The sequence below is a fragment of the Leopardus geoffroyi genome, chromosome D3 (genome assembly GCF_018350155.1).
Source record: "Leopardus geoffroyi isolate Oge1 chromosome D3, O.geoffroyi_Oge1_pat1.0, whole genome shotgun sequence".
Taxonomy (NCBI): Eukaryota; Metazoa; Chordata; class Mammalia; order Carnivora; family Felidae; genus Leopardus; species Leopardus geoffroyi.
In genome coordinates, this window is record NC_059339.1 from 80,073,333 (window position 1) to 80,093,523 (window position 20,191).

At 47.8% G+C, this 20,191-nt stretch overlaps 1 protein-coding gene across 2 annotated transcripts in view; it reads left to right on the forward strand.

The window, feature by feature from the left end:
- The window catches only part of TNFRSF11A (TNF receptor superfamily member 11a), a 56,564-nt gene extending 51,742 nt beyond the window's left edge, over window positions 1-4,822 (forward strand). The window contains exons 10-11 of one of the 2 annotated variants that reach the window (XM_045457133.1): window positions 2,863-3,242; window positions 3,288-4,822. In XM_045457133.1, coding sequence (XP_045313089.1) covers window positions 2,863-3,221 — 359 coding nt within the window. In that variant the 3' untranslated portion in view covers window positions 3,222-3,242; window positions 3,288-4,822. Of the gene's footprint in view, window positions 1-2,862; window positions 3,243-3,283 lie in introns of both variants that reach the window. The other variant, XM_045457131.1, reaches the window with a different exon arrangement.
- Window positions 4,823-20,191: the final 15,369 nt, after the last annotated feature.

The following is a 20,191-nucleotide window of genomic DNA, read 5'->3' on the forward strand; positions in this document are numbered from 1 at the left end:
GAAAATAAAATTTAAAATGAGGGAGAAATTGTATATACCCTGACCTAAGTAGATAAATCTCAGTATGAAGACGGCGAAGAAGATGGGAGATTAAATTCAAAACCATAAACCAATCACACAGTGGTTAGCGATGCCCTCTGTGTAGTTTTACGTTATAAGGACCAACAAGAGCATCACCAAGTCACTGACATTGTCACAACAGACTGGAGGAGCTGTACTGAGAAAATCATCCTTTTTAAAAACTTAATTTTTTTTTGAAGGAGAGCACAAACTGAGGAGAGGGACAGAGGGAGAGAGAGAATCTCAAGCAGGCTCCACACTCAGCAGAGAGCCTGATGCGACGCTCGATCCCATGACCCTGGGATCCTGACATGAGCCGAAATCCAGAGTCAAACACCCAACTGACTCAGCCATCCCGGGCGCCCCTCTTGAATATCTTTTTAAATTTAAAACATAGAACTTAACGTTCACGCTGTTTTTAGTAAAGGCCATATGTATTGGGTGTTGATAGTTTCCTGAGACTTTTTTACACGAACCTCACAATCTTAATTTCTACTCTCTATGTCTTTAGTGTGGAATGAGAAATTACAGCCATTTGCAAAGCACATGCGAGTGCGAGATCCTTTTGCACGTTTCGTGTGTTTCGTTTTCTTTTCTCCACAGTTCTCTTTCCCACACCACCGCACCAACTCAGCAGTTTGTTGAAGCTGTCTCTTGTCTCGAGTGCTCTTATTTGGGTCCTTGCAAAGCAGTCACTTGGGTTTTTACAGAAACATTTCCCCCCTTTTTTTTATTAAAAATTTTTAATGTTTATTTTTGAGAGAGAGACAGAGTGCGAGTAGGGGAGGGCCAGAGGGAGGGAGAGACACAGAACCCAAAGCAGGCTCCAGGCTCTGAGCTGTCAGCACAGCGCCTGATGTGGGGCTCGAACCTGTGAACCACAAGATCATGACCTGAGCCGAAGTCGGACGCTTCACCAGCTGAGTCATCCAGGCGCCCCAAACTTTCCCCTTTTTATCACACTAAGATTTTACCACTTCAGAAAATAGTTAATAACATTTACTAATGAGTTCAGCTGGTAAAAACAGAACTGAGAACCACCTTGGTAGCTGGTGGGAGCAGAAAGGCATAGACGTCCTAGAAAGTAGACTGCTAGCTTAGAGTACAATGTATGTTCTGAGCACCTGTTGGGATATTTCAGAGGAAAGGGAGAACGTGGAACCATCCAGCTAGCTGGTGAACGGGAATACTAGCTGGCCGCCCCGTGTTGCTTGGGGGGTTATTAGGCAAATAAATCCCCACCACTACCTATCTTGAAATATATACTGCATACAACTGCCTGTGGGAGAAATAGCATGAGTCATAGATCTTCAGATTTGTTGCTCACATTTTATTTTTTTAAGTTTTTACTTATTTTTGAGAGAGAGAGAGAGAGAGAGAGCACGCGCAAGCAGGGGAGGGGCAGAGAGAGAGAGAGAGAGAGAATCCCAGGCAGGCCCTGTGCTTCAAGTATGGAGCCCAATGCAGGACTTGAACTCCAGAACCATGAGATCATGACCTAAACAGAAATCAAGAGCTGGGCACTCAGCCGACTGAGCCACCCAGGCGTCCTAAGTTGCTCACATTTTAAATCTCCTTATAGTTTCATGGGTCACTGGGCCTCCATTTCAGCTTCCCTGGAGGTATCTTGTGGGTAGAGGGAAGGCTCCCCAAAGGGACTCCCTGTAAGCTGTTGGTATTTTAGACCCTCCAAAACAAGCCTTCCAAATTTGAGGAAAATCTCTTCTTGTGGAGTGGTGATAGAAAGTTAATGTGTATAAATTGTTATAAAGCTGGGTCACAGTAGAGGAGGAAAAAAAAAAAAGAGGAAGTTAACAGTGAGGAGCTCTTTTGCTGTTCACCTCTCTGTCAGAATGAAAGATTTTGTTTTTGATACTGAGTGTTGGGACATTTCTGCATCTACTTGGTTTATGGCACTTTTCACCTGGGACATTTCTAGCTATCAGTCTTTAAATAGAAGAATAGTAAGAGTAGCAATTTCCTAACATTTGTTGAACTTTCTATTTTCCAAAAGGCCCATGAATTAAAGACTGGCCAAATCCAGTCACCCACAAAGAAGTGATATAGAGCCCCCCCCCCCCCCCAGGGACAAAACACTCCTCAGGCTTCCGAGGAAAGAATGATTTACAGGATTTTTTTTTTTCCATTTTCGTCTTCTGAATCTCTTTTGTTCCAGGAGTTAAAAACGAAGTGTTAAGGAAACTGATTTAACCTAAATCTGTTAAATACTAAATCATGCTAAATACTGAGCCTGGGTGGCCCCCTGGCCCTCCAAGGCTGAACTGTCAGGGACCTGCGTGGAAGGTACAAAAAGCTAGGACAACGGGTCAGAGGGGAGGCTGGGCTGAAGTGGGCTCCGGGGTCCTATCTGGCAATGACCTTTCCTCCTGCCCTGCGTTCCCCTCCTGATGCACTGGACCTGACCAGGCCACTGGCTGTTGGCTGCGGGTCGATCTCGCGCATGCACACGCATTCCTAGGTAGCAGCTGCACCTGCGAGTCTGCCTCCCAGGTGTGCTCTCAGCAAGCCGAGTCCCACGTGGCAAACGACGACTGGAGCGTGGCCTGTGGTCTCGCTGCTCTCCTCTCTGCCCGTCCTTCTTCTGCCGCAGTCGGGCCTGCTGAGAGGAAAAATGTTGGAGCCCCTCGGAGGGTCAGATGCACTTTAGAGACGGTGTCGGTGAGGAGAGGCCGCCGCTAGAACAGCCTGCTTTCTTGGGAAACTTCCCTATCACAAGACCAAGTTCTCACCAAGGGCCGATGACTCATCCTCTGCGTGTTCTCTCTTCCTCTCCCCTTGTAGGAAATGTGACTGGAAACAGTAACTCCACGTTTATTTCCAGCGGGCAGGTGATGAACTTCAAGGGCGACATCATCGTGGTCTACGTCAGCCAGAACTCCCAGGAGGGCCCGGCGGGGCCCGGCGGCGGCGGCGGCGGCGGCGCGGGGGAGCCGGTGGGCCGCCCGGTGCAGGAGGAGAGCCCGCCGCGCTGCGACTCGTTCGCGGGCCTCGGGCCGCGCTTCCCCGACCCATGCGCTGACCTGGAGGCGCGCCCGGGCGGGGGGCTGCAGGAGTGCGGCTCCCCCGGGCCCGACAAGGCCTCGCGGCCGGTGCAGGAGCAGGGGGAGGCCGACAAGGGTGCGGCAAGGGCGCGGCGCTGAGCGGCGGGTGACTCGCGGCGGCTCTCGGCGCCCCCTCGGAGCCGCTCTGCGGTGGGGCGGGCGCGGACCTCGGGGCCACCCAGCCCGGGCTCGGCGGGCACCACAGGGGCCGCGCGTTCCTACTTGGAGGCGGGGGGCCGCACGCACCTGCGCCTGGGCGGGACCGGGGCCAGGGGCGGGCCGGGAGGAGGCTCGCGCGCCTGTGCCCGGGCGGGGCCTGGGGACGGAGCGCACCTGCTCCCGGGCGGGGCCTGGGGGCCGCGCGCACCTGCTCCTGGGCGGGGTCTGGGGAACCGCGCGCACCTGCTCCTGGGCGGGGCCTGGGGACGGCGCGCACCTGCTCCTGGGCGGGTCAGGGCGGCAGCCCGGATCTGCGCCCAGACGCCCCTCTCTTCGGTACATCGTCAACTTACCTGACATTCTCCACCTATCTTGCTCTTTATAGAATCGGGCACTTTTGAAAAACCTGCATTTGTGGTCACCATTCACTGTTACCCACAGTCACGTATCAACTGATGACACGGGTAGGCGTCGCTCCACTTTTTACCTCCTTTTAGGGTTTTCCTCCATCCCCTCCCATGCCCCATTATCATTTCATCGGTAGTTTGTCTCTTTATGGCATCTGTTTTAGTGATTGTTCTGTTCTTTTTGGGTCTCCCCCCCCCATATTTGTATTTCACTTCCATAACATTTTTCTTGATACAACCCCCCCCTTTTGTTTTTACTCTGTAACGATTTTCTTGCAAATTATCCTTAGGGTGCTGGTCTTCTTTACATATATTTGCACCCCTTCTTGCAAGTAGGCTCCCTGTGTTTTGGTGACGGCTTTTTTGGGGGGTAGGGAGGTCTGTACTAAGCACTTTTGGGAAAAGGCTAGGACTGTGAAGCTTGGAGGGAGGCTCAGGGAGCAAATGAAGTGACTTTTTGTTTTTGAAATTTTTTCTGTGTTCTCGTTTTTTTAGAGGAAGGAAAAAGGGAAACCCTACTTCCCCCTGAATGTTCTTAAGACTCTGTCAATCCTCAGGCAGAACTAAGTGGTAGTGTGTCCTTCTTTCCCCCACTCCCAAAATGGTTCACCCCTGAGGTGAATGTATTTACTCATTCCAGTAGAGGCCGTCAGGTCCTAGCTGAATCTCTAAAGATCCAAGTTGCTGCAGCTTGGTGTTCTTACTTTAAACAGAATCCTCATATTATGCATTTAAGAAAACTTATCACAGAGACACTTTTCTCTTAGACCAGCCCTCTTGTGAGGAAACACACAGCATGAGTCAGATTGAAAGGAATTACCTGGGTTGGTCCATCCATTGTGGTGAGTATTTAATCTCCTCAGGTGCCAGGGGCCATAGGTGCCCAGCTGAAGGAGTGGCCATCATTGATTTCTCCCTACTGGTTGCAGATCTCCTGGAAATGCTGGAAAACTATCAGCCAGTTATGAATTTTAATGGAGAAGCAGAGGGTGGCTCTATAATTTATGGGACTCCTTTGCTGGCAAAAAACAAAAACAAAAACAAAAACCCTGCAGGAAGTAATTGCATTGCCAGGATGATTAGTTTATGGGAATTTACTATCTGTTCTGCCCATTTTGTTAACATCCATCCAAAGAGAGATGTCATGGGGCACCTGGGTGGCTCAGTCGGTTAAGCATCTGACTTCAGCTCAGGTCATGATCTCATAGTTTGTGGGTTCAAGCCCCACGTCGGGCTCTGTGCTGACAGCTCAGAACCTGGAGCCTGCTTAGGATTCTGTGTCTCCTCCTCTCTCTGCCCCTCCCCTGCTCATGCGCTCTCTCTCTCTCTCTCTCTCTCTCTCAAAAGTAAATATTAAAAATTTAAAAAGAGATATTGTAAAAGTGGAAGAAACCATTATACCTTTCGATATGGAATGTATTAAACAGACAAAATATGGTTCACAGAGTAGAATGCTGAGCTAAAGACCCAAGTTTCTGCTATGACTGTTATCATCTCACTGATGCTACTTTTAGCATTCTGCGCTTTCATTTTTCTTTCTGTAAAAAGCGCTAGTGATCGTTTTTGACACTTACCCAGAGATAACAAAAGGATGCTACAGTGAATGTTAAAGTATCTTGAGCTCCTTAAATAAAAGGTGCTAAATAAATACATAAGAATCTACTTTCAGAAAAAGGTAGTATTCTTTCCTACCCTGATCCCTCCATTCTATATTGATCCAAACACAATTAAATGGTAGAAATGTATCGCAAAACAGGTCCGTATCTGTGTATTACAGAGATGTTTGTGACAAATGTAAACGGAATATAATGAAGACAATAATGAAAAATTGGGGAATGTGACAAAGAGATTATTAAACTTACATTTGACCATAAAAACATTTTTTTTCATGGCTTGTTTAAACAGGGCTCTTTGTAAGGTAATGGTGTGACTTACTCCTGATCTCTAAGTTGTGCTGTGGTGTCGGATGTTGGTTATATTGTGTCTTATTGGTCGAACCCTCAACAACAGAGTTGGGACAGAAATTGCTTCGCTTTGATGGTATATCTGCTGTTGATCTCATAATAAGAAAATTCTTTAAAATACAGGCTGGCTGTGCAGTGAAAGAGTTGAAATGGATTCTAGGGTCTCCTACCCACATTTAACCCAGCTACCAGAAGAAGGAAGAATTCATTTCTCTCTCTATCTGTAAGTGCAAAGAGCAGTTTGAATGTGACGTACTGGAACCTTCCTCTGGTGGGGGAGGGGGATGCATCCCTGCGGTGAAATAAACCACTAACTTTTGGGGTCCCAGATCCATGAGCTGGCTTAGCTTGGTTGGGTCTTCAGGCCTGGGTGAGCCCGGGTAGGCTGACTTACCCACGTGCGGTCTGCAGGCTGGCTGGCTGGGGTTGGCTGGGCCAGACTGAGCCTGCCCACATGCCCCCTCATCCTTCCAGCAAGCCAGCCAGACCTTCTCTGGTGGTGGCAGAGTTCTGAGAGAGCACGCACACGCGTGCCAGGCTCCTTGAGGCCTAGACTTAAACTAGCATGCTGTTACTTCTGCCACAGTCTTTTGGCCAAAGCGAGACATGGGCAGCCCAGACTTAAGAGTTGGGGAAAACAGACCCCCGGCCTTTAATGGAAAGAGTTGCAGAGCAATATAGGGAGAGGGAGGGATGCAAGGAGGGGGAGAGTGAGTCCCTTTTCCCATCTATCTACCTCACATCCCTTCAGTGGAGAGGACTGTGGATGCCCATGGAGAGACACCCACACCCACGGTTCAGTAGTGAAGTTCCTTCCAAAGCCAAGTGCACTTTCTTGGGGAGCTGGGTCTACGGTACTGCATTCCATTGGCACAGATCATGGCAATGGCACAGTTCGGGAAGTCGGGAAAACTGGTGAAACACCTGGGCAGAGGAGCCTGTTATATTGACAGATAAGAGATGTCCTGTTCACTCTTTATGCTGAGTCAGCAAACAACTCTTTACGGTTAGGTACTGGGCAAAAGATGAGCCTGACCGAAGGTTCTGTCTCTGGTGGAAGAGGTGTCATTTTGAAACGTCTGCCCATTGTCTGAGGGGCCGTGACTCCCCTTGGCCATCTGCTTTGGGGAGCCGTGGGGTCCTGTGGGGCACCAGTTGCATAACCCCCTTTGAGGAGAGGGAGTAAGCATTCAAAGGCCTAAACGAGTTGTCGTTTTTACTTAGTGTGCTTTTTATGCCTGGGCCCTGAGCACCCCTGAGAAAGGGGCTGAAGCCAGCTGGAGAGTCCTGAGGCATCTGGGGACATCCTAGGGAGTTAGCGAAGACTTTGGACATTGCTGTGCTCACCAGAGGAGCTTCTAGGAAGAGGTTATCTGTGGAATTCCTGCCGGCCGCCAAGGGAGGGCCCTGCTGGTTGGTGAACAGACTGCCTTGCTGCAACCGTAGCCTTGCCAGAAAGAGGTGGGGACCTAAAATCGGGCAGTGGTGGGGCCAGCAGCGGGCACAGAATGTCCGGTGCAAGCACCGAAGCCGAGCCCGGCAGTGAAGGGGGGCACAGACGCTGGGAATCCTGGACGGGCATTTCCACGGCAGCCCCACTCAGGAACCGCCTCCCTTGGTGAGACAACCCAGTGTCCCCTAAGGTTTGAACAAGGGGAGCACAGAATACATTTCCAAGTGGAGAGGAACACAAGTGGATTGTGACCCTCTAAGATCCTCTTTGCCCCGATGTCTCATGCTCTTCTGAGCCTGACACTCAGTCTCTGTCTCTGTCTCTGTCTCTGTCTCTGTCTCTGTCTCTCTCTCTCCCTCCCTCTCCCTCATTACTACCCAGTTATCTTGACCCCAGGGTAAAGTTGAACCTCCTTCTTAGTTAACAACTCTTTCTTCCACTCCCCTTCGTAAAGCTGACTGTGCAGGAACACTTTCCAAACAACAACAACAAACTCTTCATTTAAGAATAAGGTAACTGGGGAGCTGGGGTGGGGGGCGCCTGGGTGGCTCAGTCGGTTAAGTGTCCGACTCTTTATCTCAGCTCAGGGCATGATCTCATGGTTCACGAGTTCAAGCCCCACACCCACTCAGGCTATACGCTGACATCACAGAGGCTGCTTGGAACTCTCTCTCTCTCTCTCTCTCTCTCTCTCTCTCTCTCTCTCTCCCTTCCCTGCTAGCATGCACTCTCTCTCTCTCAAAATAAATAAATACACCTAAAAAAAAGAATAAGATTAGCAATAGCATAGACGTTAAATGACAAATTGCAGGACTTTGATAGTAACTTCATTCTACTGCAAGGCACCGGTGAGGTTCCCCTGTTCCCCTATGTAATGGGACGAGCAGAAGAGTAGCAGTCAGACCTGAGGTCAAAACTCAGCCCTGCCCCTCGCTTACGGACTTCCCTCCTGCGGCTTGACTTCTTAGCCTTATCTCCCACGTATGTTAATTGAAGATGACAATATTAGCGTATATACGGTGGTGCGAGAATGAAGTGGGATGAGTCCCTATGCACCGGCAGAGCTCCTAGAAGATGGTGGCTGCAGAGCCCCATCTGTCACACGTCACTCTCCCTCTGTCTCCTACAGCTCTCCATCCCTGGACTCAGCGGGCGGTCTCAGACCTCATGCTCACTTCCTGTAAACTCCCCCCGCCATCCACCTTGGACGCCTTCCCACTCTTTTTAAAAAAAATTTTAATGTTTATTTATTTTGGGGGGGGGAGGGGCAGCAAGAGAGGGAGACACAGAATCAAAGCAGGTTCCAGGCTTGAGCTGTCAGCACAGAGCCTGACACAGGGCTCGAACTCACAAACCATGAGATCATGACCTGAGCCGAAGTCGGCCACTTAACCCACTGAGCCGCCCAGGTGCCGCTCCCACTGTTGGAAGCTAGGTCTGAGGGCTGTGCCTTTTCTGTAGCGAATTCACAAGACTGTGATGGCTGACCCAAACTTGTCATCTTCTGCCATCACCCTTGGAGAGAAGGGGGCTTATGTCCCATGTAGCCCATAATATACTGCCTTAACTGGCCAGTACAGTTAGAATGGACGCTGGTGGGCCTTTCTCTCCTGGCCTCAGACATTTGGGGAAACCGAGGGATAGCAGGTTGAAAGGCTGTGTTTCTTTTTCTCCCCGTGTCCCTGATGTCTCTCCCAGTTTGGGAAGGATAGGATAATAAATTGGCCACCAGCTTGGAAGAGGTGGCTTATAGGCCCAAGCCCCTTCGGGGGGGCGGGGGGTAACTGGAGTGTTTCACTGTGACCCAGGCTCTTGATTTCTTATGGGCAGGTGTAGCCCCGGAAATAAGCTACGTGGACTATAGAGTCATGAGAAAAACTACATTCTTAAGATGCGACTCTTATGAGTTGTCTTAATTTAGGCAGAGGAGGCAAAACATCTTACCCTAAAGTAGAAAAGAAAATTCAGTTTATTGATTTTTGTGACCTATTACAGTGGCAAAGAAACCATGGGGAAATGCATATTTAAAGTTCTTAAAAGAGGGGCGCCTGGGTGGCTCAGTTGTTCGGGCATCCAGCTCTTGGTGTCAGCTCGGTCTTGATCCCAGGGTTGTGAGTTCGGGCCCTGCGTTAGGCTCTGTGCTAGCTGTGGAGCCTGCTTCAAAAAACAAAAAACAAAAAACAAAAAACAAAACAAAAAAAAAAACACCCACAACAGATAAGTAAAGTTCTTAAAAGAGCTTTTTTTTAGATATTTACTATATCAGTGGAAAAGCAAACATAATTTTTGACATCAGGTTTATTGAGTTTGTGATTTACCTCCAGTAAGATTCACCCTTTTTAGGTATACATTTTTATTATAAATTGTGACAAAAATGTATAGTTGTACAGCCACCACAATCAAGACATAGACTATTTTCAGCACCCTAAAACTTCCTGTTTCTTTTTCTTTTTTTTTTTTTTTTTTTTTTTTTTTTTTTTTTCAACATTTATTTATTTTTGGGACAGAGAGAGACAGAGCATGAACGGGGGAGGGGCAGAGAGAGAGGGAGACACAGAATCGGAAACAGGCTCCAGGCTCTGAGCCATCAGCCCAGAGCCCGACGCGGGGCTCGAACTCACGGACCGCGAGATCGTGACCTGGCTGAAGTCGGACGCTTAACCGACTGCGCCACCCAGGCGCCCCAGCCTGTTTCTTTTTCTAATCAGCCCTCTTTGTGCTACCCCTGCACCCTGGCAACCACGATCTATTCTCTGTCCCTATAGTTTTCCCTTTTCCAGTATGTCGTGTAAATGGAATTATATAGTAAAGTAGCCATTCGAGTTTGGCTTCTTGCCCTGAGGCTCCATCCAAGTTGTTGGAGGCGTCCGTAATTTGTTCCTTTTTGTTGCTGAGTAGTATTCCGTGGTATGGATGCTCCACAGTTTATCCATTCACCCACAGTTGGATTCTCTCCAGTTTGGGACTGTATATATAATTGCAAAATTGTTTTTCAATCAAAATTGTGTTTCAAAGTGGCTGTGCCATTTTGCATTCACATCAGCCGTGAATGAGAGTCCCGGTTGATCCACATCCTCGTCAGGACTTGGTATTGTCACTTGTCTGTTTTGTTTAATTTTTTAAAGTTTGTTGAGAGAGAGAGAGAGAGAGAGAATCCCAAGCAGGCTCTGCCCTGTCAGCTCAGAGCCTGAAGTGGGGCTCAGATTCACGAACCATGAGATCGTGATCTGAGCTGAGATCAAGAGTCAGACGCTTAACCGACTGAGCCACCCGGGCACCCCAGTTGTTTGTTTTAATCTGAGCCATTCTGCTAGATGTATAGTATCTCATCATGGCTTTAATCTGCAGTCCACAGCTGAGCATCTTCTCATATGCTTATTTGGTTATCTTTATCTCTTACTTGGTGAGGCATGTGTTCCAATCTTTTGCCCACTTTTTTTTTTTTTTTAAGTAAACTCTATGCCCAACGTGGGGCTCGAACTCAAAACACTGAGACCAAGAATCACGCGCTCTACCAACTGAGCCAGCCAGGGGCCCCTTTTGCCCACTTTTTAATTGGGTTGTTTGTTACTGAGTTTTGGAAGTTCTTTAGATATTCTGGATACAAGAATATATAGGTTTTTAAGGCCTTTCTACTTCAATGGCAAAGAAACCATGGAAGAATACATACTTAAGGCTTTTGGAACATTCTGGAAGTATTTACTATTAGAAAAAATAAAGCCGTTAAAGTTTTTTTTTATTTTCTAAGGAAGTTACGTCTCAGGAGATGGATACCAGTAATGTTTACTCAAAGTCAGTATGTCCACCATGAAACCACATTTCACAGCAGGACTCGCAGTGTCAGGGCCAGGAGCCACCATGTGCTGAGGGGACTGTCATATCCTGTAAGGCTTCACGGAATGCACAGCAGTCCCATTTCTAGGGAGCACGCTCACCCACGGAAACTGCGTTTTGTGAGTCCCATGCCGTTAGAAATGTCTTTTATCGGCCGAAGAAACATGAAATGTTTTTCTATTGATATTTTCTGATTTTTTTAAACTTATTTATTTGCATTCAAGGTAGTTAGCATACAGTGTCGTGTTGGTTCAGGAGGAAATCCGGGGATGCATCCCTTACCTATGACGCCCAGTGCTCATCCCAACACGTGCCCTCCTTAATGTCCGTCACCAATTTGATGATTTTTTTTTTTTAACGTCTATTTACTTATTTTGAGAGAGAGTGAGAGTGCATGCATGCCAGCTGGGGAGGGGCAGAGAGAGAGGGGGAGAGAGAGAATCCCAAGCAGGCTCTGCACTGCTAGCACAGAGCCTGACGTAGGGCTCAGTCTCACGAACCGTGAGACCACGACCTGAGCCGAAACCAAGAGTCTGACTCTTGGGGCGCCTGGCTGGCTCAGTGGGTTAAGCATCCAACTTCAGGTCAGGTCACGATCTTGCGGTCTGTGAGTTCAAGCCCCGCATCGGGCTCTGTGCTGACAGCTCAGAGCCTGGAGCCTGCTTCGGATTCTGTGTCTCCCTCTCTCTCTCTGCCTCTCCCCTGCTCACGCTGTCTCTGTCTCTCAAAAATGAATAAACGTTAAAAAAAAAAAAAAGAAGAGTCAGACACTTAACCGACTGAGCCACCCAGGTGCCCCCATTTCATTCTTTTTATATTAATAATATTATATTAATGAGCTACTGGGTGAGGAGAAAAAAATAAAGACAAACTCTATTATCCTCTGTGTGTGGAAATGAAGAGAGCAGGTGGCCTTGGGAATAGATTTTGTTATCAGGGGAAAGGCTGTTGGTCACGTGAATGGAGGGCTACATCATGTCTGTTGGCCGGAGGGTGACAGGGGCTCTTGTGCCCTGATGAATGCCTCTGCCGTTGGCCCTTGTCTGCAGGGAGGAAGCCCAGCACGTCCCAAGAGGGTCAATGCTAGGGAGCTTCTCGAAGGATCAGGATCATCCTAAGTGAGGTCCCCCAGCAGGAAGGACACCAAAGGCTCCAGAGGGACTCTTGTGCTGGTGGTGGGGTTGGAGCTGGACAGGCGGGGGCTCGTGCAGGCCCAGCCTCCTCCGACCCAGCCCTGGAGACAACGGCCGGCCATGTGCGAGCAAGGTAAGTCTGCCTTTAACCCTGGGGCCTCGCCTCCCCTCAGCAGTACACAAGTGTCTGTATGACTGGGACAGTGCTAGACAGTGACCAGAGGCCGTGACAAGGCACAACTGAGCTCGCTAGCCTTTCCCATCCTCTCTGGGGTGTTTGGGATGATAATCTGTTCCCTTTAGACTGAGTAAGAGCTTGGGTTTCTTTTTTTTTTTTTTTTTTTTTTTTTCAACGTTTATTTATTTTTGGGACAGAGAGAGACAGAGCATGAACGGGGGAGGGTCAGAGAGAGAGGGAGACACAGAATCGGAAACAGGCTCCAGGCTCTGAGCCATCAGCCCAGAGCCCGACGCGGGGCTCGAACTCACGGACCGCGAGATCGTGACCTGAGCCGAAGTCGGACGCTTAACCGACTGCGCCACCCAGGCGCCCCAGAGCTTGGGTTTCTAGAGGGGGAGGCTTCACGTGTGAGCGATTGGACATATGGGGTTCCAGCAATTAATAGGAAATAGGAAAAATAAAGCAGATGTGGCTGTATTTACACATGCAGGTGGTAAAGAGGAACATGCCAGAGGGGGACAGATGATGGGAAAAGAGGAATCAGGATATTGTGAAGCTGACCACTACTACCCCTCCCTATCCAAAGGACCAAACAAAGTCTTTCACGTGGACTCCATGGCCCCACGCCTTCCAGGTTCATCTCACACTATTCTCTTCTACGCCAGTGGCCCTGCTCTTCTCTCTAGTGCACACACCGCCTGCCTCGGGGCCTTTGCATATGCTGTTCTCTCAGACTTCAGCTTTTTTCCCACAGTTCTTCCCCTGGACCTGACTTCTTTCCTGTGAGATAGACAAGGAAGGTATTAGTGACTCTTTTTAAAAGAAAAAAAAAAAATCAGAAAACAAGGACAATCTAGATGAGGAGAGGCCATGACTTGGAGTAGGGGTCACTGATGAGAAGAAAGTATCAGAACCAGAGAGTCTCTCTGGCTGCCCCTCCCCATCCTCCTCCACGATTCCTCTCCAACTTCCCTGCCCTCTTTTCTGTGTTTCCTCTTTCCATGTCCCTTTCTCCTTTCCTCTATCCGTCTCTGTCCTTGTCCCCTTCCTCCTGAGCCTCCCTCACCCCAGGGCCCCTGACTGCAGAGGGTGCCATGGTGAGATCTTCTTGCTAGAGCTTAACCTCCTACCAATTGCTCTCTTAGAACGTGGCCTCTTCCTAGAAATTACCCTGTTTGTTCCTCTTGCACCCGTGGGCATATTGCTTCTCTTCACGGTGAAGTCCAGACCCCGTCTTCCCCAGGAAGGACCCCCTCAGACACAAAGGGCCGGGTTTGGACGCTGCCTCACCATTTCAGCCAGTGGCAGCGTGTATGGATCCATAGCACTGGCTTTAAAAAATGGGTTTTTACACCATTAAGCCCTGCCTGGTGGTAGTTGAAACCCATGGCAATGCCTCTGACCGCTTCGGTGGTTTGTACAAAGGTTTCGGGGACTAGGAACCCAGTCAGGTGAAGTCACATCAATTCAGGGAAGAATCTCAGGAAAGCAGGGAAAAATGAACCCCAGAATGTCGGAAGGGTAGGAATGACATAGCTCCAGACGCTGCCCCTCTGTGCGTCCTCCTTCCTGTTCCTCCCCGTCTCCCTTCATAATTTTGCTCTGCACGGTGCGTGTAACGGCTGCTCTCTTACCCAATCTTCGGGTCCCAAAGGCTTCCATTCCCAGTGTCCACTACCTACTGGCCAGATATGTGCGTTTGTGTGTGTATGTAATATATAAACTTTGTGTAGGTATACGTACAGTATATGAGCTACCCGGTTTCTACATACGACAGGTCCAAATTCTGAGAGATGGACTCTGGCCAGCCCAACATAACATAATCAGAGTATCGTTCATAGGCTGTGTGGGTCACCCCAACCAGCTGTGGCCAAGGAGGGTCACTAACATAAAACAAGGCCACCTGGGACAGTCAGACCTGTGGCAGGAATGTGTCCAGCAGAGGACGGAGGAGGGTGGACCATGTGTGCACCCTAAACTATGCATAGCCCCAAACTGCTTAGGTCCGATGACAAGCGCAAACAGGATGAGGTCACCGTAGGACCTTTTTCTCTTCCTAATTCTGCTATTGTTTGTGACTCAAGAAGAGATGTATTTTTCTAGCTGGAAGCCATAAGAAGAAGCAGCAACACTTTAAGGTTCTGCTCTGGAGAAGATGGGGGGAAGGCGGGGCTGTTTAGATAGGCATTCCTCGTGAGTCTTCCTTTTTAAAACAGGCATTTTTATTAAGCTGGAACTGGCTATGATTCAGAGAGTAAAGGAAGGATAGAGCAACAATTCCTGATGTATGAAGCAGCCGTAGAAGAGAAGGAAGTCCCGCCATTTGCGACAAGGATGGACCTTGAGGACATCACGCTAAGTCAAATAAGTCAGACAAAGACAAATACTGTACAATGTCACTTAGATGCAGAATCTAAAAAACCAAACTCACAGAGACAGGGACTATAATGGTGTTTTCCAGGGGCATGGGGGTGGGGGAAACGGGGAGATGTTGGTCAAAGGGTACAAACACCCAGTTATAAGTTGTGTAGGTTCTGGGGGGTTTAATACACAGCTTGGTGACTATAGTTAGCAACACTGTATTAAATATTTGCAAGTTGCTAAGGGAGGTGATCTTGCATGTTTTTACCACACACACACACACACACACACACGTGCAAAATAGTAATTTATGAGGTGATGGAAGTGCTAACCTTATTGTGGTAATAATTTCACAGTATATACATGTATCAAATCAGCCATTGTGTGCCTTAAACTTACACGATGTTGTATAGCAATTATATCCCAACAAATCTGGGAGGAAAATAATTCCTGACCATAAACGATACAGACCTTAAGCCCTGCAAGAGTTTAAATGTCAGGCCTGTCAGCACAACCGGGGCCCTGAGCTCTGACTAGGATCCTTTCCCGGTGCCGAGCTGTCATTTAAGGCTGAGTCTCTGTTCTTGACCTTAAATTCCCATTGTAAATAAATCCACTTGTGGCTGCCAGCAGGGAAGGGGCAACAGCCGCAATCACTGACAAGTCTGTTGCAGGAAGAAGAGAGAATGTGAGTAAAGAGCAAGCCTCCCCTCACATCAGTTAGCACTTGGGCAAAAGACCACCATTTGCCTGAAGCAACCTGCTGAGTAATGTACACACAGGTTATGTCACTACAGCAAACCTATGAGGGGACTATTGTTAACTTTACAGAACAGGAAATAGGGTCAGAGAGGTTAATGAACTTCCACAAGCTCGCAAAGCTAGTATGTGGATTTTGCACCCACGCTCCAGAGTTTGTGTTCCTGCCCGCTATTGTAATGATTTTGCAGATAGCGGGGCATGTTCATATCCGGTATGTTTTCCTTCCTCTAAACTATTCCGTTTTTAGCTGTAGCGAAATGATGTACATAGGGTTGAACTGCTGTGCACGAAAGAAGTCAGTAATGAAAATAATTTTAAAAGACTGCAAAGCTTTTCATTATAATCTTAGTTCCTCAAATTCAATAGCGAGCCCTCACGCTCTGCATTAGATACTTTATATCCTAAACCTACAGTCTGTGGGCCCGCGTCCCAAAAAAGATCCCATTCTGTGAGTAGGATGATACTGCTTATCCTCTTTTATTTTATTTTTTTAATTTTTTTTTCAACGTTTATTTTTATTTTGGGGACAGAGAGAGACAGAGCATGAACGGGGGAGGGGCAGAGAGAGAGGGAGACACAGAATCGGAAACAGGCTCCAGGCTCTGAGCCATCAGCCCAGAGCCTGACACGGGGCTCGAACTCACGGACCGCGAGATCCTGACCTGGCTGAAGTCGGACGCTTAACCGACTGCGCCACCCAGGCGCCCCCTGCTTATCCTCTTTTAGCACGTAGAGCAGATGTAGATTCATGTACGGTGTTAGAAGAATGAGCAACCCCCCGTGGTGGCTGATGGGCATTGGCCCGTGACGGCACCCCACCACGTGTGTGCTATGGACCCTCTAGATCTGCGTCGATGACTGCATATCTGTTACAGCGTTTGTTATAAATAAGGAAACAGCCACCATGACATGGCTAAGACAGCTTTAAAGCCAAGCAAACAAATATAAAGCCAGCAGTTACTTGACACGCCCACATCCCAGCATCCATGGATGGTGTGGTCGATGAGTAGACAACGTCCATGTGACAGAGAACCTTTTCCAAAAGGGACAGATGGTGACCACTGTTCTCCAAGAGCACTGCAGTTCAGCCACGGGCCCTGTCAACTGAGTGCATTGCCTCCTGCTCGGACAGAAGAGAGCAGGTATAACGCAGCACCTGCTAGACATCGGACGGGCAAAGGACCCACCCACCCTGCCCACAGGGCATCAAGGCTGTTGACAAAGGCTTATTCAACATCAGTATGATACCTAGGAAGTCACAAAAGGCCCGGTTCTTCAATCAGTTTTATTGAGACTATGTTATTTACATGCAGTAAAATTTACCTTTCAAAAAGATCTACAGTTCTATAAATTCCAACAAATGCATGTGGTCATATAACCACGCCACAATCAAGACATAGAATGCTTCTGTTATTCTCAGAGTTCCCTCCTGATCCTTTGTTGTCAGTCATTTCCTCCCCACACCAGCCCCTGGCAACCACGCATCAATTCTCTGTCCCTGCAGCTTTGCCTTTTCCGCAATAAATGGAATCATATGGTGTGTAGCCATTTGAGGCTGGCCTCTTTCTCTGGGTACAATGCTGGTTTCTGCATGTATAAGGAGTTTGTTCCTTTTTACGACTGAGCAGTATTACTATGTAGTAGTTTATTTGTTCGCCGGTTGAGCCACATTTGGGTTATTTCCAGTTTGGGGTAATTATGAATAACATTGCTATAAACCTTCACATACAGGTTTTCATGTGGACGTGGTTTGCAGGCTGGACTGTCTGGTAAGCACATGTTTCCACTCCAGCCGTGCACGAGAGACCCCCTCGCTCCGATCCTCACTAGCATATGGTCTTGCCCACGAATCGACTCTAAAAACAGTTAAAAATAGTTGCTGATGATGGGCAGAGTTTGTTTTGTTACCTAAAAGCAAGGATTCTATACACTTTAGATCAATCCGAAGAAGTTAATGATGAAATAAAGTGTTGTTCTGGGTAACTGCACCCTTAAATTATGGCTTTTTCCCAGTCACTATTTAATTAAAACTCTTACAAACATCCTAGATACCCAGGTAGCAGGTAGAATAGCAATTGATCTCATGCTCCACGGATATTTTTAAACATTCAAATGAGGTTGTATTTTCATTAAAAGGAAGCTTTCGACTTCCTTAACGTTGTTTTGAAAAGATTGCGAAGATTCCTGTGCTCTGGGGAAAACCAAAACCAGAATTAGAACAATGGCAACCTTGGACTGTTCTCATTTCTCTTGCAGGAAATGGCTTTTTTTTTTTTTTTTAAGTTAGCTGTCTATATGCTACATATGGATTATCTACTTCCAGAATTATACACAAGCAGTTTAGAACATTGAGTTGCTCCAAATTTGCCTTGAATTCACCTCCCTTCCCAAGACAACCGATTTTTTTCCAGTTAACCCAGGCATACGTACTCCAAATGAATGTTAAATAATGAGCATCAGTCCAAATGGAATATAATTGGAGTATTAACTATGTGATCAAAATGATTATATAAACCAGCGTCAGGACAAATCCAACTTGAAGTCGTCACCATCTTTGGGGCATTGATTCTGCAGCTGTCCTTCAGTAGCCTGGGAAATTGAGAATAAAACGGAGCTATGTCGGCCAGAGTGACGGGGAAAGACACGGAGGAGAACCACGTGAGCAGAACTTTTCTTTCCTCCCGGGCCTGTTTTTCCAGCAGTAGTTCACAAGCCAACTGAACATTATTTGTGAAATCCACACGTGGAGGCTTCTGTGAAGATTTGAGCTACTTGTCCCTGGTAGAACTGTTGAATGTTTCAATTACTAGGTAGACAAGGGGCTACCGATTTAGTCTCACAATGGCTTCTAGATGGCTCTGAGGTTGGTTGAGACTTACAGGGCTATCCTGGGAATAATGAGAAGGCAACTGTCAGTCAGGTCCTGACCCTGAACTACCAAAGCCCCAAAGAAGCTGAAAGGTAGGCAGGGAAAGTCTCACAAAGTGGCTCTGTGACTCATGATAACCTTCAGGAGTCCAGCAAAATTATGTGTTTCCTCAGCAATTAACCCCAATAAAAGAGAACAGTGTGAGGATAGAGTGGAACCAACGGTGGTTAAGCAATGACGATGTGCTAATAGTTCATGCTGGAGTCCATTTATGAACTTTCAAATCCTACCCACCGACCTATGAAAGAAATATTGTCTCTCATAATTACTCATCACTGGGAAACTGAGGGTCAAAGAGGTTGCTAACCTTACTCATGTTACCAATTAGGTGGCCAAACTCACAATCCCACCAGATCTGACCCCCAAAACCCCGCCCTCACTTGTGGTCCCAGGAAAATACGGGATGCCCACTTAAATGTCCAGGAAAACAACAAATATGTTGTTAGCATTTGTACGTCCCCAATACTACACGGAACATGCAGATATTAAAAAGTATTCCTTGCTTAGCTGAAATGTAAATTTAACTGAGCTATACTTAAAAAAAATATAACTATATTTTTGTTTGCTAAATTTCACCACCCTGGCCCTCACTGAAGTTTTCTGGCTGCCCAATGGGATTGCCAGTATTCTGCTGTTTGTTCTTCCGTATTAGATCATTGCACGAAGATTCCTTCCCGTTGCATACATTGGGGGATGGAGTGAGGAGGAAGGGGTCTGAGGGCGGGCTCCTCCTGAGCACAATCATGAGTGGGAAAATAATAAGCATTTCCTTTTTTCGGGATCACTGAGCTATGCTGGGGTTGGAAAACGCCTGGCTGGCCAGGTCGTTTTCCATGATGTCCACGTGGCTGGTTTTGAGCTTTCCAAAGTTTGCCTTTGTGGAGCCCTGGCCTCTGAGATACTTTGTGCACAGCTAACTTTGGGAAATGCTACAAATGGCACCCCTTGGAGAGTCGTGGGCACAGGAGATCACTGTAGGTCCTGAGAAAGCCTATAGGAAAGACTGCATTGATTGGCCTTCTGCAACTGAGAAGCTGTCACGCTCCCTGAAAACAACAGTGGGAGCCCCTGCCTGTGGGATGAGGGGAAACTCGGCCCTTTCTCGGGTTCCCTTCTGAGACTGTTTCTGAGAATCCGTGAGCCATGTTGATATGTTCTTTTTAATTTGGGGGTCTCGGAAGGGAGCTGGGCCAGCAGCACTCAGCTGCTAGCACTGAGCTTATGTGGCGCCCAAGTCCTTAGAGGTGCCGCTGTCTGGATTGAGCTGCACCCCGTTTACACGTCCCCTCCTGCCACCTTGTCACCTGCTTGCCCAGGCTGCTGGGCTCCTCCACGTTGGTTTGCCCTGGGCTTTGGCACTAGCCTGCTCCTTAATTCCATTTTTCCAGCACGGAAGAGGCAAGCAGTGTTGGAAACCGGATGACTCCCAGAATCTCCACAGTGTCCCCTGCACGAAGTGTGTGTCGGTAAGTGCTTAGCAACCGGCTAGACGAGTTTGATTCCTAGTGTGTGTACTTCCTGTGGTGTAAATACCCCACCGCTGTGGCTGATTTCATCGAGGGGAGTTGGGAAGAGATGCACAGTGGTGCGACGTCCAAAGAATTTCCACCAACTGACACAATAGCCCTCAACAGTACAGGTAATAGAAAATGTCGTAAAATAATTAAGAAGCAATGAGCTTGAGTATTTGTTAACTCTATTTTTAATATCATTTATTAAATGTCAGTTGACATAATTTAATTTTTAAAGTTTATTTATTTATTTTGAGAGAGAGAGAGAGCAGGAGCAGGGGAGGGGCAGAGAGAGAGAAAGAGAGAGAGGAAGAGAGAGAGAATCCCAAGCGCGGAGCCTCATGCAGGGCTCAAACTCACAAACCATGAGATCGT